The following is a 26094-nucleotide window of genomic DNA, read 5'->3' on the forward strand; positions in this document are numbered from 1 at the left end:
GCTCACTTTTAATGGCTGCAAGGAATAAAACAGCTAAATGTGAAACCACGCACTGGAACCCACCTACATCTGCAGACAACCTGAAATAAAACCCTGAGGGGGAGTTCGCAGGACTCATTTATTCTGAGATGTTCAGTTTAGGGCTGGATGACAAGCATTATCATTTCAGCATCACTAGCTACAACACTGTTAATGAAAAAGCAGAAGGCAGCAGGACAATCAAATAGAGAATTCTCTTCATAGTCTGTACGTGGCCTTGTAAGCAAGCATTATGCAGAGGCAGGTTTTGGATGGTGAGCAGAGCTTGAAGGAATATAGCCTTGCACTCACCATGTTCTGGGCCTTGCCTGGGCCCGCAAACATTAATTCATTGTATGTCTCCTCAGGCATTTCTTTTGGCTGGCAGACAAGAGAAAAGCAAAATACAGAGCAGGATTTTAACCTGGACAAGTGTAATAGTGGAGGTTGAAGAACCCAGACTTAGCCTGGGTTAATGAGCCTTGCCAGCAGCTTGACAATGTTTCCCAAAACCTAGTTCTTTGACTGGAGAGAGGAGAAAGGAAGAAGGAAAAAAAAAGTAGTAGTAGTAGAGAATGCAGTGCCTCCACCGATGAGGGGAAAAGAAAAGACAACCACAGATCCACAGATTAAGACAGGGAATGATCAAAGACATTTCCTCCCAGCAATAGTTATGGCCCTGTCAAGAATGAATGGTAAATCAAGCACTTAACTGCTGTGAGGTGCTCTGACAGTCATTTGCTTAATAATTCTCAATATTTCCTAGCAAAGTAGGTGAGTATTATCATCTCCACTTTTTCCAGAGAAAATGAGGCAGAGGGGCTGTGTAACTTTAAGTCCAAAAGCAGATTCTTCCCAGAAAACATAGGTACCAGTTCCACAGGGGACATAACGATAGCCGTACCTGCCTGCATCTCTTCCAGACTCAATGCCACCACCTTTCTTTGCAGAATCAGACAGAGCTAGAATCACCCTTCCTGTTAAGGTCAAGATCAGGTCAATGAAGGAAGCGTTATCTGTGAGTCTGACTTTTTACAAGGCTAAAGGGGTTGGCTCTAAAAGAGCTCTCCATGTCATAACATGTTTTTCAGAGCAGCTGTGGGGATGAGTTAACCAACCAAAGACCTCAGGCCTTTCTTTCCTAAGCAGGTAACTGCACTTTTTCATCAGAAGTGGAATATGCAAAGTTCAACTTAAAAAAAAAAAAAAAAAAAAAAAGAGAGAGAGAGAGAGAGAGAGAGAGAGAGATCATATGAAAAAATAACCTAAAGAGAAATGTTCAAGTTCTCAGGTTATTAAACGTTTATCAGATTTTAAATGGAGGGGTATTCAAGTCTCCTGCCTTAGCAGCTCTAAACCAACACCCAAAGCCCTGTATAAGATGCAAAAGGAGATGTCCCAAAGCCACTTCTGAACAGACTAGAACTGAGGGGTCTCCTTCCATCTTCTGAAAATGGTAGCTTAAATCAGAAAGGCAGAGAGAAAACCACATCAAACTGTAGCCTTAAAAAAATATTGCTTTTAACAACCCAAGAAAGCTCTCCCCAGTCTAAATGAGGAAATTTTTATTTTTCAGTGGGATCAAACTTAATTTTTTGAGGCCTGAAGCTTCAGTGGCAGGTGACACAGAAAGCCAGAATTAAGAGGAGTCATCAGGCTGGTTTTTGAAAAGCAACAGAATGTGTTAAAGCTCATTAAATGAAAAATTTATACAGGTAAGTTGCGTACATTGAATTAGGCGTATCCTTGTCCAGCTCAACCAGTCAGGGGAGCTACAAGTTGAATGTTCCCCATCAGCCCCCTCCCAGTGTCTGGAGCTCCGAAGACTGGAAGCAGGCGGGGCCGCAGATCCAGAGATCTCTGGGTACAGGTTGGTCAATGATTGCCTCCAATGTATTGGAGAAAGCTGTCCAAATCTTAACTTTAAGAAATACCAAATCATCCTCTTCAGGCATTGTCTTCAACAAAGGTCAGTTTAAGCCCTGATCATCTTCCTTTTTCTTCTTGAAGACCTCTTCTTCCTTCCCAGGATTGGCTCATTACTGAAAGACTGAGGACGAATCTTCATCTCAGTAAAAGGGATGGAGAACTCATGGCCTTTCCATGGCTCCCAGTTAACTCCCTGTGAAAAGGCCAAGGAACTACTTTTAATAAATCACCCAGACTATGGGACTGAAATCTACCTCTGCCCCCCTGTAATACTATTTAACCCTCCCAGTAAACAGAGATGCTATTGTTTACCAGATTTTGACTTGAATTATGATCAGTCTTCCAGACATTTCTAACGCAAGTTAATTCTCCATCCAGTTAGGGACTCAACAGAAACAGAGCTCTCTTCAAACACAAAACAAGCCTGTGCGGTAAGATGCAAACCAAGGCAGGCACTGAGACCAAGGTATATGCAACATGAGGCAGTGAGCCTGCATCCTGGCATGCCTCATAACAAGTGCTCTTCTCTGCTCTCCACTGAAATCAAGACAGCTCCACCTCAAGTATCTCTACCTGTCACAAGAATCAGGTGGCCATGAACTCAACATCTGCAGGATCACAGAATAATGACTGGTATTTTCCTTATGGATCATCTTCCTTTCAAATGAAACGAATTAAGATAGCCTAGGAAACCCCTCCTGCTGCAACCAGACTCCCACATATCATCCCAATGCTAAAGGAGAACAGCTGCCCACTACACACAGCTTTGCTGCTCACCTCACTGTGCTTGCTCTCCCCATATTTCCCATTAAGGTTGGCCAAGTGGCAGTTCTTGTACCACCATGCACCACGGTGTGTCAGAGCACAATTGCTGAGAGCCACATCATTGTCTCTGTCCCACGTTGTGAACTTCCAGCCATTGTGGTAGGTCATTGCATCCCCTAAAGGAAGAGATTAAAGGCATGAACAAAAGTTAGAGAGGGTTGCTCAGCCTGAAGGCTTATACACCCTTCAGGCTAAACAGAGCAGGTCTCTCAGGAGAAGAGCAGCAGCACAGGATGGGTCTGGAGAACAATTTCTGAAAGGCTGCTTTAAGAGGTCATGTCAAAAGGTTAGACTACCCAAGGCTGAAGATCTAAATGTATGGCAGTAAAAGATAAAAGGGTTAAGTGGAGGCACTGGTAAGGATTTACCAGCACCAGGATGGCTACTGCTTTTGGGTAGATTCTTCACTCTTCTCAGCTCAGGGAGCCCAGCAGTTACTCCCTCATGCAGGCCACCTCCTGGAAATGCTTCCCAATGTGCTGGAAATCAGTTGTTTTGTTGGGTAACAGAGCTCCTCCCCAAGAAAGGGCAACTTTCTCCTCTACCCAGCAGGGGATAGGCTTGTGGGCACAAGCTACCTCAGAGATCGGCATCCATCTAACCTCACCTAGTGAGCCCACGTGCTACTGGCAAAATAAACACAGGTCCTAGCATTTGCTTCCCTGTGCAAAGCAGAAACACCAGAAGTATCAAGAATTTCTCACCAGCATTGCCTCTGTAATTCCCCACCGACAGCCTGTATCTATCCCTGCTTGAGGCAACCTGGAAGAAGTCATAGACAGCATAGGCAGATTCATTGGCTGTCCGCAAATCCACCCGGAGCTCGTAATGGATGGGGCTGTTGCTTGTGAGATTGTGCAGCTTGTCAAGACCTAAAAGAAAAAAGAATTACTCTTAAAAGGGAAAAAGCCTGTTCTCACTGTTGCAGTCCTAGAATATCACCTTGCTGCCATTTTGGTTATATGAGCTATTTCCTGTCTCCTTCCTTCCCAACGTTGGAGCTGTCATGATATTTTGTCAAGTCTGTACTGTCCTGTCCCATTTCCTGGCAAGGAGACAGTAGTGTCAAGAAGATCAAAAAGCCTAAACCAGCACATGACAAACTGTAGTGGAACATTACTTTCTAAGCCCATCTAAAGAATCTTTCTCCAAAGACTGGGACCCATTTAAAGCTGGATTCTCTGATCCAAGCAGAGTTAGCTAATAGAACAGGAAACAGAAAAATGAGAGTACATTAAGTTTCTAAATAAATGTCCTGGATTTCACATTTTTATAAAGGCAAATTATTTCACCTCTCATAGGAACACACAAGCCTGAAATAAAGTTTTTCAGGGGTTTGGAAAAGGCTGGCTTGCTCTGAGGCTGCTCCACAGCCCACAGATGTCAGTGGAAAGACTTCAGCAGGTCTCTGGAGATCCTAAATACTTCACTGGCACTTCTAGCAAAGAAGAGAAAAGCTGACAGTTCCAGACAGCAGGCTCAGGGGAGACAGATATTTCAGTACTCAGATGCTTCTACAAAGCTACCCTTTAGCTCTTCACCCTTCACTGGTCACAATCTGATACCTTACCAAGCCAAAATTCACCAGTTGGATCTCCAAAGCCTTCCACATAATCCCTCCAGCGTTTGTAGAAATCCAGCTCACCAGTGCTCCGCCTCTGAAATACCTGCAAAGCAAGGCTTGATTCATGAAAGGCAGAGGACAGACAAGGAGGACGGGCATGAGAAATGGGAGAATTCTTTCTTTGACCACCAAGAGCCTGCAATTCTCCCCATCCTCTCATCCCAATTCAAATCCAGGTGAGGTGGTCAGGAACAGACATATCTAACTGATAGTAAACTGCAGCTGAGCAGGGTACATACAGGAATTTATTTCCATTTTCTGCACAGGCAGCTCAGAGGTGAATACTTATATGCGCAAAATCTGCAGTTTGATTTCCACAAATGGCTGCAGAGAGCACAAATCTAAGCAGAATCTGAACACCTGCACGTGCCAGGACTAGGAACAAGATCCACAGACATACTTTGGTTTCCAAACTCCACCAAAATTAGCAGGAGTCTGGCAGTAACACACAACCATTCATTCGTGGAAAAAAAGCACTTACCACAAAACACAAGAGGTGAAAAATGAAATATAGGCATTTTTATTTGGCTGCTTAGGGAAACTGCTCACAATCTGAGATTCATTCCTTTACCCTCATTCAAAATTCCCTTCCTCACAGTCTACATTATAGGGCCAGCAACTCATTAGGGACAGAACTCAAGACTGTCAGTCCCCTCAAACCACCTTGAATTTCCTTCCTTCCACTTCCAGCTTTAGATTCTCTTAAGCCATTCAAGAACTACTGTGTGGTCAGAGTCCACACAATACCGCATGCTCACAATACCACCACTTAAAATGTTACCAGGCATCAGCTGAACTGCAAGAACGACCCACACATACAACCTTATCCTGTAGTCAAGGTAATAATGCAGCTCAGATAACCCATTATGAAAGACAGTTAAGCTAAGTTGTACAGCCTTGTCTTGCAATGCGGCTGAGTGCACCCTCACAGACAACTCCCGTGGACTAACTGGCAAGAGGTAGTAGGTTAACCTGTCATAACTCACTCATTGCCCTGAATCAGCAATAATATAACCTGAGTCACATACAGGACCAAGCATCCTACCATCAAGCTTTTGATGTGTTCAGCCCCCCCAAACACTCCCACTGACAGTCTGAAGGAGTTTATCAGCATCTACTTTCACTTTTGTGAAACAAAAAGCCAAATAAAAGAAACACTACACAAAGAAGCACAAATCACTCACTATCCATCCACCTCCATCAGTGGTCATGTCACAGTACACTTGCATCGGTCTGCTACCATCCCCATTCAGGTAAATGGTGTACATGCCACTGGCAGCATTTCCATTCTGCTGTGTCTGGCTGCAGTCTGCTGGATATGGGTAGAGGAAGCTAACTGTAGGAACAGAGGGCAAAATTTCAAGTCAGCAAAGCAGGCGGTAAAGCTGTAGGAGGCATTTCACACCCTTAGGAGTCTCCTAAAAGCAATGGTACCAGAATAGGAGAAAAAAACAAAATACAAAACAAAAACACAACTACACTGGCAGCAGCCCCACTGTGCACTCAGCAGTGCACAGGCACATCACAAGTCAGCAACCTTCCCTGCTGCTTCAGACTTGGCTCACAGATGGGGTCAGAGACTGCATCAGGTGCAATCCTCAGCCACAGGGAAAGCAGAAAGACAAGCCCTTGTTTGTGAAGGTGGGAGCATCAGTAAACAGTTTTATCTTCTGCACATCCAGGGGACCAGGGGACTGACCCACTAAAAGAAGTGCCCACATCAAGCCAGCATGAAATTTTGCTGGATTTGCTTCCATTCTGGTGTACATTTCCTGATCTCTGAAAATCATCTGGGCAGCTCTCCAGTGCCACACCATTGTTTATACAACTATGCCCTACCATTACTAGGATGGTGCAAAAAGATCCAGAGTATCACTTTCTCTCCTGCTCGCTGGCAGCTCACCAGGAGGCTGCGTCCGAGCGGTTAGCAAGGTTTGCCAACAGCTCTGATCAGCAGAGGCAGTCTCCACTCGCTATCCATTTTTGTTTCCAAGCCTCCAGATGGTGTGGCTAAGAACAAATACTCTGCCAAAAGACATGTCACTGACTTGCTAGGTAACTGGCTTAGGATCACATAGCTTCCCTGGGTGTCAGTAAAACAGCAACTCCATCACTGTCCTCTATCCATAAAGCACAACAGCTGCAAAGCACAGAGAAGAGCCCAGCACCAAAGGCCAAAACCCTACCTGTTGAGAAGACATTGCCTGCCTTTCTGCTCTGGCGATCTCCCTTATAGGCCACCACAGAGATGGTATACCTCACTCCTTGCTCCAGTCCTTCCAGCACAAACCTTTGGTCGCTAGGTCCCAGCTGCACTTCCTGCCAAATAAACAGACCAAAGATCAGTCCAACTTTGAATAGCATTTAGTTTTTCTGGACAACAGTGCCTTCATACACAATATGCATTTATGGGCTCTTCTTGTAGAGTTCAGACAGGCATGCATTAGCTATATATCCTTGAGGAGTCCATCTCCTCAAAAGGAAGATTTGGGGCAAGGTCTCAGGAAACACTATAAGGACACTGTATCCTGTATCCCTGATGAGTTCTGCTCTTCCATGTAGTAGCATATTATAAAAGCGGAATAAAAAGCAAATCTGCTCTCTGTATCCTGAAAATCTGCTGGGAAGAGGCACTGCACTGCCATAAACCCCCTCCATAGCTTCTACTCATGACAGTAGCACATCTCCTTCCTTCTGCCTCCCCCAGCCATGGATAGCACACATTCTTCCTCAGGATTGTTCTCCTGTGGTCCATATACCCACAGGATCCAACTGGCAGAGCCCATGGACATAGAAATAATTTCAGTGGGGTTAGTGGGGCTAAGGAACTCACTATACCTTGTTGCTGCCACCTAGGCCCTGGTAAGTCAAAGTATAGCCATCAATCTGTGCTGCTGGAGGAGTCCAAGTAACTACACCAGCAGACTGAGTCACATCCGATACACGGAGGTTTTTGGGAGGATCAATCTCTATTGAAAAAGGAAAAGAAAACGCAAATCCTGTTGTATAAATGAAAGGAGGCAACTCTAGTTCAGGGCTTGGGCTGCGTCAATGTCTAATCCTGTTAATTGGTATTCAGCGACTTCCACAGCTAACAAGAAGCATCACGAGCATAGAACAAACATAGCAAGGACTGTTACAGATCCTGTTTGGGATATTTTGTGTGCCCTGCAATTTGCTCAGATGTATGGGCACTCCCAGGGCTTGGGAGCTTCTGACATATCTGCCTCAGAAGCCTTCATCGGGCTTACCTTTGAGGAGCATGCACAGATGTATCAGCTTTGAGCTACAGGACCCAATCCTGGAGCCTGGCTCTAGCACACACTGCCTTTTGCCCCCCAGTTCCCCACCCTCTTGGATCTCTAAGAGAAGTGAAGAACAACTGCATAGGCTTTAGAAAAAAATTGTTGTTGTCATCATGCTTCAGTCTTCTTTAGTAAATGCAGTGATACAAAGAAACCCACAGCTTTACAGTTTGGTCTATGCTGCATCCGGGACATCACCTCCTACTGACAGCAAAGGCTTCGCCAGACCTTTCCTGTGCAGTCAGACTGCCCAAGCTCAGCATGAGAAGAAGCAAAGAATTATTTTTAAACAATACCAGTTCACATCAATTATCAAAAAAACATCCATCTTACGATGTAACCACAAGATGGCTCCAGGGCTTTCTTCATGATAATAGCATTTTCTGATTGCTCACTTTGAAATAACAGCAACAGAAGCAACCTCCTCCTAATTTTCATCCTATGCTTGCTATATTCTAGCATTTTGAGAACATCTTAAGGAAAACAATCTAAGGAACAGGTTTGTCTCAGCTGTTTCAGCTTTCTAAGTTCTAGAGAGAAAGTAGTTGGTGGGCAGCACTGGCCTTCTAGAAAGAGTGCTCCAGACCTGAAGTACATCTATGGCAAACTATAACTGAATTATTCAGCTCAATACCTACTCTGCCACAGACTTCTCTGGGTGACAATGAGCATGTTAAATAACTCATCAATTGATTCAGTCCTTCCTCCATATAAACAAGACAATGACACTTCCCAGAATCTAAAGAGCATTACAAAAATAATCACAACGATTTTAAAAGCAACAATGAAATATTACAGCCGTGAAAGGGCCACAGAGGAAGATACAACAAGAAGAATGGAGCACGGCACTTCCTCTGCACAGGATTGCTGCTTAAAACAGATACAAGGATAGAGAAGAAATCAAATCTTCCAGTATACGGAGAATGACAGAGATGGGAACACCAAAGTTCACACAGTATGCTGTTTAAAACAACAGCTATTCATTATAACTGAAGACCCCACTCCTGAGTTAAGTGTTAGATCATTATCTAACTCATGCTTTGTTTGCGAGATCAATAAACAACTGCTTTAAATAACCCAGGAATCTTCCTGGAGTAGCTCATTACAGCTGTATCTCCCATTGGACAGAAGAGGGAGCTAAAAGATACCAAATCCATCCATAAGGGACAAGTGATGGGAAGGGCAGCCTTAGCAGACACAGCACCTAGGATTTCACAGCACTGCTGTTAAAGGCAAGCCAGCAGTTTCCATGGGTGCAGGAGACTACTACACAACAAGTCTCTGCCAGTCTGTTTTAATACAAGGGAATAAATAGGTGCTATCTTCAGTACAAAAATGTATTTTTGTCAGAAAACAGATCATTTTTACCAACTGTGTCATTTTGGGGAAGTAACACCAAGAAAAACTAATCTTTGTGTAGATTGTTTTCTAAAATATCTTAGCTAATGCTAAGTATAATCCCTCTCTCAGCAGTTTCACTTCATGTGAGATTTCTGTATTTTCACACCAATTAAAAGGATAACGCTACAATTTACTGAAATTCTCTGTGTGTTTCTAATTGCAGACAGGTTCAGATTTCTGACCTCATGAAAACTACAGAGGCCCTCCTCTGCTGCCCTCGATCTCTGTAAGCACTGGGAAATGTTTTGTTATCTTGCCCTAAATCCAGATTTAAACTATTCTACCTCACATCAGTTTGATTCAGAAACTAAGAAAAAGTACATTAGGAAGGCCAATAACTATAGCCTGACCACGAAATGTTCCCAGCACACTTGTAATCCTTACAGCTGACCAAATAGAACAGATTTAAGCCTGCAATCTCCTAGGACCATCCTACAGTCTCATGAGCCAAAGGGCAGGCCATTATTTTTAATCATCCCTAATTCCAGCATGGTTTAGCTGTGTTTGTTAAACCTTTATTACTGTGATTGATAGCAGCGCTGCATGCTTTTGATTAGGGACTAGTGAAATGAACTGGATACCACAAGTTGTCATCATTCTTGTATTATCACTTCTGCCTCTTCTAGTAGTGTATAATCATGCACTTATCTCTAGAATGGATTTACCACTGTAGATCATTATTACCCAGTGATGCAAAGAGAAATCACAAAGTCTAAAATAACAGAGGAGTAAAGTTCCCTTATCCTGCTTCTCCTCCCTTCTGCTCATAATTACCTGTCAGTATGTCAGTGCTCGCCTTCTTGCTCTCCTTACTTCCCAGCTCTGCCCAGACGTAGATGACATACTTCATGCCTGGCTTCAGTCCTGTCAGTGTAGTGATGCTCTCTCCCTTCCCCACTTCTACTTCCTTGGTGTCCCCATCAGCAGAAGTGTAGCTCACCATATACCTGTCTATAGGAGCTTGGATGCTATCCCAGGAGATGGTAGCTGTATCCTCTGTCACTCGGTCAGTCATCAGGTTCTTTGGGCTATCCATCCCTAGGAAATAAAGTATGGGTTACTAAGAGACAACAGAAGTTTCACAGGCAGAGGTAGTATGTTTTATTACACCACTGAGTATCTATGGAAAAAGAAACAAGCTTTTGAACACCCCTCTGTGCCCAGAAACACAGAAGAAGGCCTGTGTGTTCAAAAGCCTGCTTGTTTTCTCCAACTCGATCTGGTACATCAAGTTTCATCTTTAGCTACAAACCATGTTTTAATCACGCAGTACAAGTAATTGATACTTAAGCAAGTTTCCTTGGGTATCACTACTTGTGGCCCCAAATCCTTCTGTACTCTCAGATACAGTGCAAGGTGCAAATAATAACAGAGCTACTGCTTGCAAGACCTACCATTCCTCACTCACTGGCAAACACACTTGTACTGTCAGTGCTGAGGTGGCTGATCTGGGCAGGGCCGGTTAGCCCTCTGCCCCAGCACCGGATAAGCTGGGCTGCCAATTTCTGCAGGAACAGTTAGGAATTATGAACACAAGTTGTCCCAGCAAGGCTGCATTAACTTCTTCCCCTCAAATGCCCTGGGAATTTTTTCCCCCTTCTCAATTCCTCACAGTGTATTTAGTTACCAGGCAGGACCACAAAGATTCCCCTAGAATACCCGTCACTGCCTCAGTGCTTATCCTCTTGCTCTGCCGGGCTCCTCTCTCTGCCCAAAGGTAGATGACATATTCAGTGCCAGGTTTCAGGCCCGTCAGGGTAGTGGCAGTTTTGTCCTTCTCCACTTCTATCTCCTCTGTGTCACCATCAGCAGAGGTGTAGTTTACCATGTACCTATCTAGGACAGCCTGGACCCTGTCCCAGGAGATGGTGGCTGTGTCTTCTGTCACTTCATTAGTGACCAGATGAGCCGGCCTGTCGATTTCTGCAGGAACAGTTAAAAGTAAAGAACACAAGTTGCCACAGTAAGGCTTCACTGTGATACTATGAGACTCCTTCCCCTTGAGAGCCTACTCTTTTCTTTTTTGACCCCTATTTCTGATCACATGTTGATTTGGCCAGCAAAGCTAGGAGATGTCAAGGTCTTAGGTGATTTGACTGCGGTCTATCTTTAATCCCTATAGCAGCTTTCTTGGGGAACAGCACAGCTAGTCCTGATCCAGAAAGAAGAGGGCCTTTACAAAGCAAGATATTGTTGCTCTGTTTCTCTCATGGTCACAAGCCTCCAGGGCTCACATACATGTCATCTGTCCAGGGAGTGAGAGAATATGCAAAGCTCTCCTGTTAAGAGATGAGGATGATCCAGCTACACTATTATCTGCCCTCCTTCAGCAACTTGCTGATCTTGAACATGAATCAGGATTCTGAGGGTCTTGTAAATTCTCATGACTGCTTGCAATCAATTCAGATGTTCAGCTTTACAATGTTATTCTAAACTAGCAATCCTCACACTGGACAAATCACTACATATCTTAAGCAGGGCTTACCCCAGTGAAACAAAGTCCCTAGTAAGAACAACTGAGGAACCAGGATTAATCATCCTGCCACAAGAAAAGATATCCTCTATTCTGTTGATCTCCACAAGTTTCAATTTCTTCATTTACAAAAAGGAACCAAGCTTCACCTCTGGGTGAAGGATAAACTAATTAACTGACAATTAAAAGCATGACTACACAAATACCCGAGCCACACAGCAGTAGAAAGGCATCCTTTTCACAGGTGAAGACCATGAATCCATACTAGCTATGGCAACACAGCCTATTTATAGTAATTAGAATCTCTCTGCAACAACATTGAATGGGTTTCACAGCCAGACACACTAACATGAAGATTGTTCGTTAGGCCTCAATCTCCCTCTGCTGTGAAACTGTCCTGGGACAGACTCATTCAGTGCAAGGGCACAGCTGTGTTGTGACACATACTCTCAATTCAACCTGCTGCCCTCTTACCTGTCATAGCCTCAGTGCTGGCCTTCTTGCTCTGTTGCTCTCCTTTTTCTGCCCAAATGTGAATAATATATTCCATGCCTGGTTTCAGTCCTGCCAAGGTAGTGACATTCCTGTCCTTCTCCACCTCTGTCTCCTCATTAGCCCCATCAGCTGAGGAGTAGTTCACTCTGTATCTGTCAATTGGAGCTTGGACTTTGTTCCAGGAAACAGTAACTGCATCCTCTGTCACTTGGTCAATTAACAGCTTAGTTGGACTGTCAATTTCTGTAAGTGAAAGTCACAATTATTGGATGTTTTAGTGTAGTGCTGTGGCAATCACAATGATCTAAACACATGGACAATAGAAGTTGTATAGGCAGAAGTAGTATGTTTTATTACACCACTGAATACAGCTTTCGAACATCCCTCTCTGTCCAAAGACCTGAAAGGGCCTGTGTGTCCAAAAGCTTGCTTGTTTTCTCTAACTCAAACTGGTACATCAAATGCAAGTTTTATCTTTAGTTACAAACCATGTTTTGATCATGCAGTGCAAACAACTTGCTTAAGCAAGTTTCCTTCGACATCACCATTTGCGGCTCAAACCACTTTGTACTCTCTGCTACAATGCAAGGTGGAGATAACAGCTACTGCTAGCAAGTTCTACCATTCCTTACTCACTGGTAAATACTCTCTTACTGTTAGTGTTGAGGTAGCTGAGCCTAGGCAGGGCCAGTCTTTCAATTGCCCTCTCAACTCCCATCTCTTATTAAAGATAGGCCTGAAATACAAAGCTAGAGGTGTCCAACCCTAGCGCATTTCAGCTGCAGCAGCAGGGCTCTTTGTTGGAGAGCCACAAAAGCACAGCCAGTTCCAAAGAGGCAGAGAGGAAAGCCTGACAAAAAGATATTACTGTCTCATTTTCTGAAGCTCATAATCTATTATGTTTTGTTCATTGCATTAGCTCAAAAACTGAATCTCTAATTAAAAACCTGTCTGAAATGCAGCTGTCCCACAACAAGGCTAGTTCATATTAAGACAAAACTATCTTAACTTAATCTTCTTCCCAGCTGTCACAGCTTTGACATCTGCTTTCTTGCTCTGCTGAGCTTCCTCCTCTGTCCAGAGGTAGGTGGCACACTTCTTGCCTAGCTTCAGTCTTCTCAGATTCTCTTGTCCTTCCCCATCCTCATCTCCTCTGTATTGCCATCAGCTGAGATGCATCTCGCCACATACCTGTCCACTGGAGCCCAGACCCTATTTCAAGAGATGGTGACTGTGTCTTCTGTAAGCCAGCTTGCCAGTAGGTTAATACTAGGCTATCAATTTCTTAAGAGAAAGTTTGAAGGGAAGGAACCAGGTGACAACATTAGTGAGGACTACATTCAAATTCTCCACCAGAAAAAAGCCCTTTTCAATCTTTTCCAGTTACCATAGTCCTTCCTCTGCCCTTTTCACAAACAGAAACATAATGCTAGATTAACTGTTAGGCCACTACTACAAATTAGCCTGCAGAAAGGTGGTCTTTTAAGGACAGCTCAACAGCCCATGACCTCTACAGAGAGCAGGTTTTTTTTTTCCCCCTCTCTGAACCGATAAATACATCTGCAGGTCCCTCACTCCTCAGGCTGCTGAGATGTGTCCCAAATTACTGGAGCAGCATTTTTCATTTTGTTGATTCTGTCCCAGGTGCTGAAGTTCAGAGTACAAATACACAACCATCTTACAGCCACATTATAATTTATACACACCAGCTGAGCTGCAGTGTGATTTAGCACATATCAGCTGAACTATGGTAAAAACTGGTGATTTGCTACTTGCATGTTCTTATTTCACCTCTGTTGTGAGGCAGAAACACATTACTTCACATTGCAATGAGAGATGTTGAAGCTAGTTTGTGTCACCCCAGAGAGGGGCAAGTGGGAACACATGTACTCAAATAACCACAGCTCAGCTAATAAACAGTATAACAGACTTGAGTGCGGCAACAGCCAAGAGACTTAAGGAATAAACTTGATTTTCATACTTGCAGCTTGCTTATAACTTAATTATAATTTAGTTATAACTGTGTGGCAGCTGGGTATGGGCTGTGCCGAAATGCACTCACAGTGCATTTAGCTTATTAGTTCCCTGGCAGATCCAGAACTCCCCATTCAGTCATATATAGCAGAGAGAAATGACTGGCTTTAGAAAACAGACTAACTTGAAATGAAGCAACTTGCCTCTCTAAAACCTGTGTATAGTAGAGGAAGCTTCATTGAAATAAGTACAATTGCCAAAGAAACTTGAAATTCAAACCTTGCTCCTTGCTGGTGCTAAAACTTACCTGTCACAGCTCTGGTGGTCATCTTCTTGCTCCACTGAGATCCCTTCTCTGCCCAGATGTGGATGACATATTCTGTGCCTGGTTTCAGACCCAGTAAGGTGAAGTTGTTGTTTTCATACCCGACTTCTATTTCCTTGATGTCCCCATCGACTGAGGTGTATCTCACCATGTATCTGTCTATGGGAGCCTGAACTTTATCCCAGGAGAGAGTGGCTGTAGCCTCTGTCACTTGGACAGTCATCAGATTGGTTGGGCTATCAATTCCTAAGAGAACATTTCAAAGTTCAGGATTAGGAAACTGAATTAAGTTGCTACAGCACCCATCACAGCATGTGTATATATATTAAAAAACACTTTGCCTTGCTGCTTTAGCCAGCTAAAACACACAGTCACTTAGGTCTTCCCTATAGCCACTGAAGAAAGGCACCCATGAGAAATCAGCAAGGTCAGAGTGGGAGGAAAGCAGGGTTGTCCTACCATTTAGATGAAACTTTCCATTATTTTCTGCAGGAAGATCTTGCAGGCTACCAGCCCCACCTCCAAAAGGTAGAAACTTGGAAAGCACTTTTGTGTCTGCCCTCCTCACAGCACCCAGCTACAAGCCCCGTCTACCGTCTCTGCCGTTAGCTATTTGTTGTTCCTCATCCTCTGTCTACCCTGCATCCTGTCCCTCAGACTCTCCCAGGCTACTGCTCTTTTAGATGGTGCATCAGAACTTAGTGCTAGCTCTTGCAGTAGCTGGTATTTTTCTCAGTTACAGCTTCTATGTTCCAGGGCTCTTCTAAGAGTCTGAGGAGGATCACTCATTGTGGATTTTATTCATCTCAAGAAGTTTTCTGACTCCCGCGTTTGCAAAGAACAGAAAACAGGAACCAAGGGTACTCCAAGTAACTGGAATCTACACAGAAAAGAACAGCTTTAAAACGACAGGGCAGAGGTTGTAGGTTTTGTTTGTTTGTCTGTTTGTTGTTTAAATCAATTTTCTTTTAATGGAATAATTTGAAAGAAAACCTCAGAAAGGTCAGGCCTGATTTGGGATTTTTCATTTTTGGATGCTACAACCCTACCTCTACATAAGAGAGTTGATTTTCAGAGTTTCCAGAATCTCACAGGTAGAATGAGAGCTCAGAATTCTTCAAGGTCCCTTCGGCAATATAATAGCTCAAAAAAATATTCTGCCACATTTTTTGGAGAACTTGAAATACCAATGAACCAACAGGGTTTGGCTGGGCTGCCAGTCACAGAAAAAAAAATTAGTCAAATAGTAGTATCCTCCAGGCCATCCAAGCTGTACCAAGTGCACAGTCTAAGCAGAAGTAAGCTTAAAGATGCTTTTGCTCTCTCCTCGTGCCAGAGAAGACTAAGTTTGACTCAGGCTCTGTTACAGAAAAGCAGTCCAAAGCTTCTCCATCTGACCTCTAAGGGCCAGCAAGTAGCTGAAGTCCCTTCAGTCATTTCAGGTGTAAAAGGCAGAAAGTCTCAAGCCAGTACAAAAGGCCAGGGCTGTGTCACTGTGTAGTGCACACCACAAGCTAAGTCTCTTCTCTGTCGGGCCTAGGACAAAACTCAGTATGGGTTACTGCCCAGAGCTGCCAGGTGGCTGTCCTTACTCCCCTGTCCGGCTAGAGCTGTTGATTGAGCTTTAAGGGCAAAGTTGCTGTACCTTTAAAACCAAGGCAAGAGGTTTGGCATAGTTTAATATTACACCACTACTATACTTATACAAGCCTACTGTAGGCCTGACTGCAGCCCGCATGAGAACAAAACCAGCTATGTACCTTTTTATTGCAATCTTGACAGAACCGTCTGTGAGCCCTACAGCAACATCATTGTCATAAAAGAAACTATCCACATACCAGTCCTGCCACTCACTGAGGATGGTTTTCCCTCTGTATCATCTTTCACAGGTATGATAGTAATCTTGTACTCAGTGCCAGGTTTCAGGCCTACAAAAACCGAAAAGGAAACAACCAATTAGAGAAGACAATGCTTTTTCTTAAAGAACATTATTTTGTTTATTCTACCCATTTCTAGTTTTGTAGAAGAGAAACTTAAATTGTGGGATCTAGATCTGAACTTCCTTTTCCTGTGGGAACATCTTGGTAGGATTTTGGGTTCAGGCTTACCATTAGAGCATGCACTGAATATAGTACGTATGGATTCCTACATCATCAGTGTTGCAAGCTCTGAAATAGAAGAATATGCTTTACTCCTAACAAGGGTGGAATTAAAGTTGAATGAATGTCTTGAAGCTATCCATGCACCACTTCACATTCAAGGCCCCCAACATGAACAAATACCACTAAAAACAAAGTCTCCAGGTCAATCACAAAAGTCTCTTGATGCTCCAATGATTTCAACTGAGAGAGAAGGACCCTCAGCCAGGATCCCTGTCCTCACCACCAATTCTCTGTACAATTCTTCTGCCAGAAGAAACAGGAGTCAAGAAAACAGAAGAACTCAGGTAAACAATGCTACTAAGCACACAACATCTGCTAAGAGATGCTCAGGACAGGACCATGGCTTGATCAAGAACTGGAAAGGTAACAATAGATGATATCAGGAAGAAAAAAAAAATAACCCTGCTACATCTTTCCCATTTGTCCAATGGACTATGCAGCCTACCTTTATGTATATAACACACTTAACAATTTAAGACATTCACTATGGGATGGGGGAAATCCCACTAGATCTCATCGTGGCCTAGAACAGACATGAGGTGAAGAAGAACTAGCCAACCACAAGAGAGAAGAATCTTCTCAGGCCTACGGTCTGACAATCAATTGCTCTTGCCACTTGTCCCTGCTTCTGTCTACTTTAGGATATATACAAGTACTCACCAGTGATGATGTGCCTGCTCTTGGGGTCACTGCTTTTGGGCACCACGACCTGCTTCTCATCCATCTCCACCAGGGATCTGAATTTCAGTTTGTAATAATCCACATCTGCAGAGGGGTTCTCCCACTCTACTTCCAGGGAGTTCTCCATCTCCTCCGTGACCCATATGTCACTGAGTGTGGCCAGGACTGGGGAGGACAGAACAGAGGGCAAAAGAAAGTAGCACAAGAAAAAAAAAACACTGAATATAAGATAGGAAGATACTAAACTGTCCCCCCTCCCTTCCAACTTGCCTGCTCTGAGACCTGAGACATTTTCTTCAAACTGAAGAAAAGTTAAGCAAGCAAAGCCCAATAATTGTTTTTAACATGCTTAGTTTTATCCATGGTAACACTCCAACTCAGAGTTCTCTGGCTTTCAACTCCCACCTGTTGTGCCAGAAATAAAAGAAAATGTCAAAATAACCTAACTTTTCACTGTTTTTTTTCCAAGTGCAGGCAGATAGTATGCTATCAGCTGCTTACAAAATGGCATTTCAGTTCTAGACAGCCTGCTTCAAATACTCAGTCCTTCCACTCCTCGCTGCGCAGCCACCCTATCTCACATTCTCTATGGTGTCAGGCTCTTTCAGTCTTGAGAAGAGACTGTGAGGAAAACTAGTTGCTGCAGGTTGGTTTGGCAAATTAATACGTGGAATGACATCCCATCTACTTTGAAGTCCCTTCTTTATCTAGTTGAACAGCACACTATTCTCAGTATTCTCAGCTTTACTCTGCATGCTTTCATTCCTGCTTTTGCAGTGGGCAGCGCTATGGAATCCCTGGAATTCAGGGGTATCAAACAACACAAATAGGATTTGGACAAGATAAAGGAAGGGATGGAAAACTTGCAATACATTCATCCCCAACCGTATGTATTCTGAAACAGATTCTTCAGAAGAGAACAGCACAAACTGTGACTGAGACCAGGGAGAGAAAATGCTCTCCAGAGTTTAGACATGCATGTTGAAAACCTGCAAAGCGGAACAGTTTGTTCCACTTGCTTGAATCTAACTTTAACAACTGAAAAATCCCGACTCTGGAAAAAAAAGACTATCCACTCCTACCTGTACTTGCTTCTAGAAGCTCAGGCTCACTGGCAATTCCCTTCTTTACATGACGAAGAGTGACATTGTACACGGTGCTGGGACGGAGACCCACAATCTCATAGCTGAATTGTTCTTTGGGCACTTGGACTTGTTTCACCAAGGTCTCATACCCCAGAGGATAATAGCTAATGAGATAGTTATCCACATCAATCATCTGATCCCAGCTGACTGCCAAAGAGTCTTCAGTGGAGTTCAGCAGCTGCAGGTTCTGAGGAGCAAGCACTAGAAGAGAAATACAGCAGCAATGAGGATGAAGTCTTGGGATCTGGTCCAGTGAAGTCACTGGGATTTCAGCAGGCTTCAGCAGAGGACGACTGATTGCTCTGTGAATGAAGGATGATGAAAAGGACTGTGTCACCCCACTGAAGCCCTCTGAATATTCACAGATAACTACAGTACCAGCAGTAACTGGAAATGAGAACACCTGGCAATGCAGAGAGCCAGGCAGGCTCAGAGTCCATTTGTACAGCAAACATTCACCTCCTTGCCTGGCTGAGTGAAGAAGTCACTATTTCATTATTCCTTCTCTGGAATGGAAAATAATTCTAGGCTGAGAGTACAAAGCCCAGAAGAGAGAGAGGGCCTTGGCCAAAGGGGCTGCCAGGACACAGTAAGTATTAAGGAGGTTTAAAGCTGTTCTGTAAATCTGGAGGTATGACTGTGAGTCTATAATGAGCAGAACTAGGGTCACATCAAGTGCTCAGTACGGACACCACCACAAAACAGACAGTTCTCCCAAGCCAGCTCACTATTGCCTTAAGCCAGTTTGTAGAATTTTAGTGTCATCGCTTAACACCAAAGTCAGCTACCTCTGTGAAGAAGACAGGCCTCAATACTTGCCACTGCACCGGAGACCAGAGCGCAGCACTTAAAGGAGCAGAGCAGTTGTCTCCCCCTCCACACTTGGTCAGCCACCTACTAGCAGCTGAAACCATAGTTCTTGGCACAAAATCTGGTGACCTCCACACAGCTGCAATACAACAGTGTTAAAGGCAGGAAAGGGAGTCATTCCCTGGGGCTGGTGGCAGCTATCTCAGACAGTGAAAGACAGTTCCTGCAGGAACTTACTGTACACTGGGAAGACAAGCTGAGAGGAGGTATGAAAGGAAAAATATTTACACAAAAGGGAGAGAGAGAAAAAAAATGTGCCAGATTACAAATGTACAGCATACTACTACAGGTCATGAGAGACAGACAGACCGACCGACCCCTCTTCTCTAGACTGAGGGATTTTTATTTATTATTTCAGTGTATGGTACAGCACTGATCCTCCTCCAGCTAAAGAACTGCCTGCCCTGGGGCACACGTGTTCTGCACATCACTTGGTTCTGCAAAAACACTGCTTGTGCTCTGATTCAACCCACAAAACCAGAGCATGGCCCTCAGCTCACTCCCGTCACATCCAAAGGGAAATAGTTTCCAACTTGCTCAAAGACACACAGTTCAGACATTGAGGCACTTGCTTCCACTATACTTCAAATCACAGTTGGCAATCAAATATGCTGACACTCTCAAGGGCTCCCACCCTGAGGTAGCTAATATATTGTACATTGTAATTTTAAACTGAGAAATCACTCCCACGCTTACAGAGCTCCAGTTAACTGAGCTGAATTCCACTCTTGGAGAGCTCGGAGTGGGGGGGGCTGTCTTTCTCCCCAACCAGCTCTTAAAACTCAAGCCAAACTTGCACTGATTTTTCAGAAACCAAAAGAACTGCAGGATTTATTAGGTATCTCAGTCACTTTCTGATTTTATCTAAAATTAAATGTAAAAATTATGACCAATTATGCTCTTGGAGTTTTTTGTACTTTGGCCAAACCAGAAAATAGTAAAACCCACTAAGATGACCACCCTCATTTCCAAAACCAAGGGTGGTTGTCAGAAAAACATTATCTTAAATTCCAGTCACAAACAATTTCCAAAACTGTGAAGTCTCACTATGACTAACTGAATTGATTCTTCCCCTCATGCAGGCAAACAGGTCTTTCCCATCCTTTCAGCCTTCTGATGTTCACATCATCTATGCAAAGCTTCATTATTATGTTTTATTTATGATCAGTTTAGGATGCTGTAATTTCTGCCTGTTCTACATGGCCAGACAAGAACCTTTTTCAAACCTGTTTTGAATACAGAGATCACAAAGAACCGGAATTCTCAATCCATGATCATCTTGGATGTACCCATTTCTTTCTGCCCAGCAGCATTTTATTAATTACAAGTGAATACTGGAGGCAGTAACAAATACAATAACTCCCTGGACTTTTTTCTTTTCCAGTTTCTAAACCAGGCTGGCATGAAGAAAAATCTCTCAAAGCTGACCTTATGCTGATGCCAGAAAGAGGGGGAAAGAAAAAAAAAGAAAAAGAAAAGAAAAAAGCTAAAATTTTCTTTTCATATCACTGCCTGAGTTACTTTAAAATGTCAGCTGGTCCCCAAAACTCTAGAAAACAGCTTCTTCACAGCAAGAGTAGAAAACAGCTTTACACGGATGGAAAAATTAAACTTGGTATCTGAAGAGCAGTGACCTCATAATAGATCTCAGGATGCCAACAGTGCTTTAACCTTTTGGCCACAAGATATGCAACTCATCAGTTCTGGAAAAAAGGTTGGGTAATCTGGTCCACCAGAGAAGGAACATCCTTTGGAAGTACTCATGTAGGACCAGAGAAGACACTCATTCAACAAGCTCATCTGATTTTAATTAGAAGCAATCACATCATAAACTGATCAAGCTCCAGCTACCAAGTTGATGTGCCCAACAAGTGAATTTCATTAAGGCACCAACTGATAGCAAACAACAGATTGTTAATACCAGGGTGTGGGGGGGAAACAGTATCTTCATTTTTATGGCAGACACCAACATTACGTTCTTTTCACTTGAAAGGCAGCATTCATTCCCTTGTATAGTTCACTGCTCTCACTAAATTCCATCCTTAAAACATGCATACCATTGTTTTTGACAAAACCTTTGCACAAAACATGAGATTGGTCATTCCTCCCCTTGTGATATGACAGATGGACTTGAGTTTACTTTGCAGTAAAATAATAAAGAACATATATCATGTAGTTTTCCCTTATGTCTACACATAGTTGGGAGTCGGGTGCATCTGCCTCTCTGAAGAGGAGAGACGTAACGTGTAAAACCAGCATCTTCTGCTCAGGGCGAAGCCAGGGGCAGCTTGCATGTCTCGGGCAGGGTGGTTTGATGCGTTCCTGCAAAGGCAGCGACCGTCCAGTCCAGGGGAGTCTGGTTTAGAAATGACGCGTTTGCTGTATCCCGAGGTGAGCCAGAGCCGTCTCCCCCAGCTGATGCGACAAACCTGAGCGCTTCAGAAATTCTCAGTCACGGCCGGGAGAAGCGACCTTGGGAAGGTGCAGATGGGAAAGACTTGGTAACCCTCAAAAATCCCCCCTCCTCTTGTTCTGACACGAGAAAACCTTCGGCTCTGAATCCAAAGGGTCCGTCACAGTCCCAACTCGCTCATAATTCCCTCGTGAGCAAGGGTGGCTGCTGGTGGGCAGTGCCGAAGTCCCTCTCATCCTCTGCCTGTTCTCTGTCCTCCCTGCTCTCCCAAATCGCTCTCTGCTCGGCAGCTTCTCCTGGGGAAGCAGACCGAGGCCCTAATGGCCTCAGCAAGCAGAAACAAGCAGCGTGTTTATAGATTCAGCACTGGGCTGAAAGCTCACACAGATGCTTCTTAGGGATCCTGGCTCTGCTGGGAGTGAAGAGCCCCTCTCTATTTTCCTTCCAGCTTTGCTGATTACACCATCAAAACACAGACTCTCTGGTTAAACTTGTATTGTGCTGAGACACTGAAGAGCATTTTATGGGATATTTTGGTTTTAAATTGGTGTTTTGTTCATCTTCAAATATCCAGCAGTGCTATTTTGTAGTAGTCAGTAAACAAAGTCTAGGAAGAACATAAGCCAATACCTGTTATTCGATGTGCATTTGTCCTCCATTTCTCCTTTGCAAGGAATCATAGGAGATCATACTGCTGTACGCCTGAGAGTAACTTTTAGATATTCAGATATGCCAGTCACCATAGCAATAAATAGCAAAATATGTCATTTCATTAGAGATATTTATAAAAAAAGAAACTTAAAGAAACAACTTTAAAAAGGCTCAGTGTAAATCTCCCAGTATACAGAAATCTACTCCAGTTTGGAAAAGAGACCATTTTAGAGCTAAAGGAGAGGAGCACTTGGCTAAAGATGCCACAATGGGAACAATGTGACTTTGGAATTAAAACAAGTTTTAAGCACAAATGGAAATATAGCACTCAAACAGCAGCAAAATCAGTTGTGCAATACATGTTAACTCTGTAGTGCTTACATAATCAAAGACCAGAGCCCACTTTCACAGCCTGTAAAAGATCTGCAGATGTCTCATAAGGAAGAACATCCGAGGCTAGACTCAGCCAGCCTCTCACCTCCACACCCTCGCAGAAGTACCTGGTTCTTGGGAAACCAGAAACAATCCTATTTGCCACCTTTGTGAGGGTGCTACTTCTTCAGCAACAAACAATAGTCTACTGAAAGGAGAACACAGTGCTAGAGCCACAGCGAAAAAACTCTGAACAGAGGGGAGAGTGGTAGAAAGGGTGAAGTGCTGATGCAGAGCTCTTGTTTGAGAGAAGAATTTGAGATAAAAATCCTTAAGTAGGTGAATCTTTGACTAGAGAGGTCAAGTCTGAGATGCGAGAGCTGATAAAGAGCAGAGAGGACCTGTCAGCAAAGCCACTGCAAACACCTACCTGAACAATAGTTTATGCTCAGTGTGTGGCTGTTATCCACTTCTTCCTGAGGACTTTTAAAAGATTAAGTTAAGCACTGATGTGCTAAGAAGAAAAGGCAGCTTCCAGGATAAAAGGTTGAGTGCTGAGGCCTGGCGTATAGATCTGTAGTTATAGGAAGATCATAGATTTTTCAGAATGCACACCAAGCCATCCAGCGTTAAGTAAAAACTGCTAGACGTACTTCAAGGTCAGCTCAGTCCGGCTTTCTCAGTCAAATCCTATTGCCTTTTAACAAAGTTGGGTAAGACAGAATTTCCCAAAGACTTAATTTCAAAGGGAGATTATTTAAAGGCTTTATGGATCTGTCACCTCGTAGTTTGATTTTAATCAAATCAACTACCTTATTTGCAAGTAGCACACACTGCAGCAAGCATAATTTTACTTTTACTGCCTCACTTTTATGTCAAGAGATAGACTCTGGTTCCCTCTGATTACAGGCTCCACACTCAACTCTGCTGTCTCCTTCAGCTGCTACACACAGACTTACACTAGTGATGCCTAAACCTGTGCCTGCTACCCTTTCCAATTCAGAAGGGCTTTCCATGCAAGTCTTGAAGGCATGGAGCACATAGCATTCCCTAGTCCAGTAGGAACTCGGAGAGGAACATGGTGACCCCTGGTTTGGCTGACCTACAGAATGAGCCAAACACTTATCAGGAAGGTAAGGAGGAAAATTCAAGTCAAAAGAGGGAAGAGAGAAATAATACGCCAGTGTCTTACCTTGGGAGCAGTCAAGGCCAAAGAAGCCATCATGGCAGTAGCACTCTCCTGTGTCACAGAACCCATTGCCACTGCAGTCCCCAGGACACCGTTTCTCACTGCAGTCCTCTCCAATGAACTCCTCATAGCACTGGCAGATCCCTTGGGCTGTGTCACAGATCCCATTGCCGCTGCAGTTCTCAGGACAGAGCTGCTGGCTGCAGTCCTCACCAAAGTAAGGCTCATCACAGATGCATCTTCCACCATCACAGCGCCCGTGGCCACTGCAGTGCTTAGGGCAGGTGGGGTGGGAGCAGTCACTGCCTTCCCAGCCCTCAGCACATTTGCAGCTGCAAGTCTCATAGAGGAATGTCCCATGGTTGCTGCAATGTGAGACACCTGGCCAGAGCCAGGATGCACAGCAGCACATGTGAGACAGACAAGGCAGGGGAGGGAGGGGGAAGGAGAGAGAAAAATTAGGAACAGAGGAACAGGAAATGGATAGATACAAATATTTATTCAAGCTCATTAAAGGGAAAGCATAACGACCACTGGAAAACATGGGCTGCAAGAGACCTCAAGAACTTGTTCATTTGCCTCTGCTCCAAGGAAAGCTCAACTTCATCCTTGCCTTTCCTAACATATTTGCCCATAGGGACCTGGAATGCAGCATCCATAATCATCTCAGACAATCCAGCTTCTCAGAGCCTCTAACATGAATCTTCCAAGCTACAATTTAAGCTCACCACTACTCATCACAGTTTTTAAAGCTAGAGAGTAGATTATTCTCGCCTTTACGTGGCCGTATCCGAAGACGACACTTCTCCCTCTGTCTCCATTCCGCAAACACCAGTTCGCTAAATCTTTTCTTAGAGATCATGTTGCATAAACCTTTGACCATAAATAATCCAGTGGCAGTGACAAAACATCATCAGAAACTCTGCTCTTTAGACAGTTATCTAACAGGAAGTGAAGAGACATTCTCAACTACAAGATTCTGGAAGCAGAAACAAAGAGGGAAGAGGCAGTAGTAAGTGCCTCCCTCATCCTCCACTCTCTCCTCCTTCCCCAGAGAATCCTCCACCAAGCCTCCCAACTATGTGAAATTCAGGAATTTTTTCCCTTTGTTTCTGGGAGATGCTGGGGGGAGATTTCTGCTGCACCTGTTCCAGATACTGCTGTGGTACTACCACGTTTTGGGACCTTCAGATTTCCATTCACAACACAGTAATCTGAATACTAGCACATCTGCAGGGCTCATGGAAAACTCCTATCGCTTCAGGGCATGGATTCTACGCCCAAAATCTCTGAAGAAAATAGGTTATGTTGAGAATATAAAAACAAATAGTGCAGTTATTACATACCTTGGCTTCCCCCACAGCATGTCTGAGGGCTGCAGAGTTCTCTCAGCTCTGCCACTTCTTTCTCCAACTTTTCCATCCTCTCAAGCAGGCCCTTAATGTGGTCCAAAGTTTCACAGTTCCCTGTGGGGCTGTGCAAGCGGATATTATGCCTAATGATGATATTCTGCTCTTCATTTTCCTCGGCCTCCCCAGGATCCAGCTGCACGTCACTATCTTCGTGCTGTAATGGATCTGCCTCCACTCTGATCTGGGAGGATGCAGGCACGTCAATCTTGTACGAGTGGCTGAAGGATATTTTTTGGCCACTGCTGGTGCAGTTGCGAGATGTAGGCAGTTGAATAGCACATGTCTGAAGAGCATAGCAAAGCAGTATCACCAGGGAGAAGGCACACCAGCTCTGGAAATCCATCTGGCAAGTCTTCAGAGAAATGCTGATTCCTAAAACAGCACAGCTGGTGTCAAGAAAAGAAAAAGAAAAGTGGTGGTGGGAAAGAAGTATCATCATGAAGCTGTTTCTCAGCTTCTTTAAAAGGTTTTTAAGAGACATGTGCTCTGTTTTGCCCTGATTCAGTAGTAAGCTGGGCAGAAAAAGAGCCACACAAGATAAGTTAGAGATTAAAGCTTCCAGACCCACTGATTAGGAAGATTTAAGCTTGCAGCTTTCAAATGAGACTTAGCACCACATTCCATTATGAACTTTTTGAACCCCAGCAGTTACAACAGACATTTCACCAGTTTCCTAGCCATGATCCAGATTATTTGTGGTCCACAGTAATTGATCTGCAGCGGTATCTCAGCTTGCAGGGTTTTCAGCTAGCAGACTGATAACTCTTTGTTGTATCCATCAAAAATTCAAAGTGCTGACAGTCATCTTTAGGTACAGGAAGTTTGGGAGA

At 43.9% G+C, this 26094-nt stretch overlaps 1 protein-coding gene across 1 annotated transcript; it reads right to left on the reverse strand.

The window, feature by feature from the left end:
* Positions 1 to 1749: 1749 nt before the first annotated feature.
* Positions 1750 to 25607, reverse strand: TNN (tenascin N). Its single transcript, XM_062581117.1, has 16 exons — positions 25199 to 25607; positions 23856 to 24233; positions 18295 to 18558; positions 17192 to 17377; positions 16208 to 16297; positions 14352 to 14615; positions 12050 to 12313; positions 10762 to 11025; positions 9877 to 10140; positions 7235 to 7365; positions 6583 to 6715; positions 5581 to 5732; positions 4343 to 4439; positions 3477 to 3644; positions 2725 to 2888; positions 1750 to 2140 (listed from the first exon to the last, which is right to left on the reverse strand). The coding sequence occupies exons 1-16, from the start codon at positions 25605 to 25607 to the stop codon at positions 1994 to 1996; spliced, it is 3375 nt and encodes a 1124-aa protein (XP_062437101.1). The 3' UTR covers positions 1750 to 1993.
* Between the last annotated feature and the right edge of the window lie 487 nt (positions 25608 to 26094).

The sequence above is a fragment of the Rhea pennata genome, chromosome 8 (genome assembly GCF_028389875.1).
Source record: "Rhea pennata isolate bPtePen1 chromosome 8, bPtePen1.pri, whole genome shotgun sequence".
Classification (NCBI taxonomy): domain Eukaryota; kingdom Metazoa; phylum Chordata; class Aves; order Rheiformes; family Rheidae; genus Rhea; species Rhea pennata.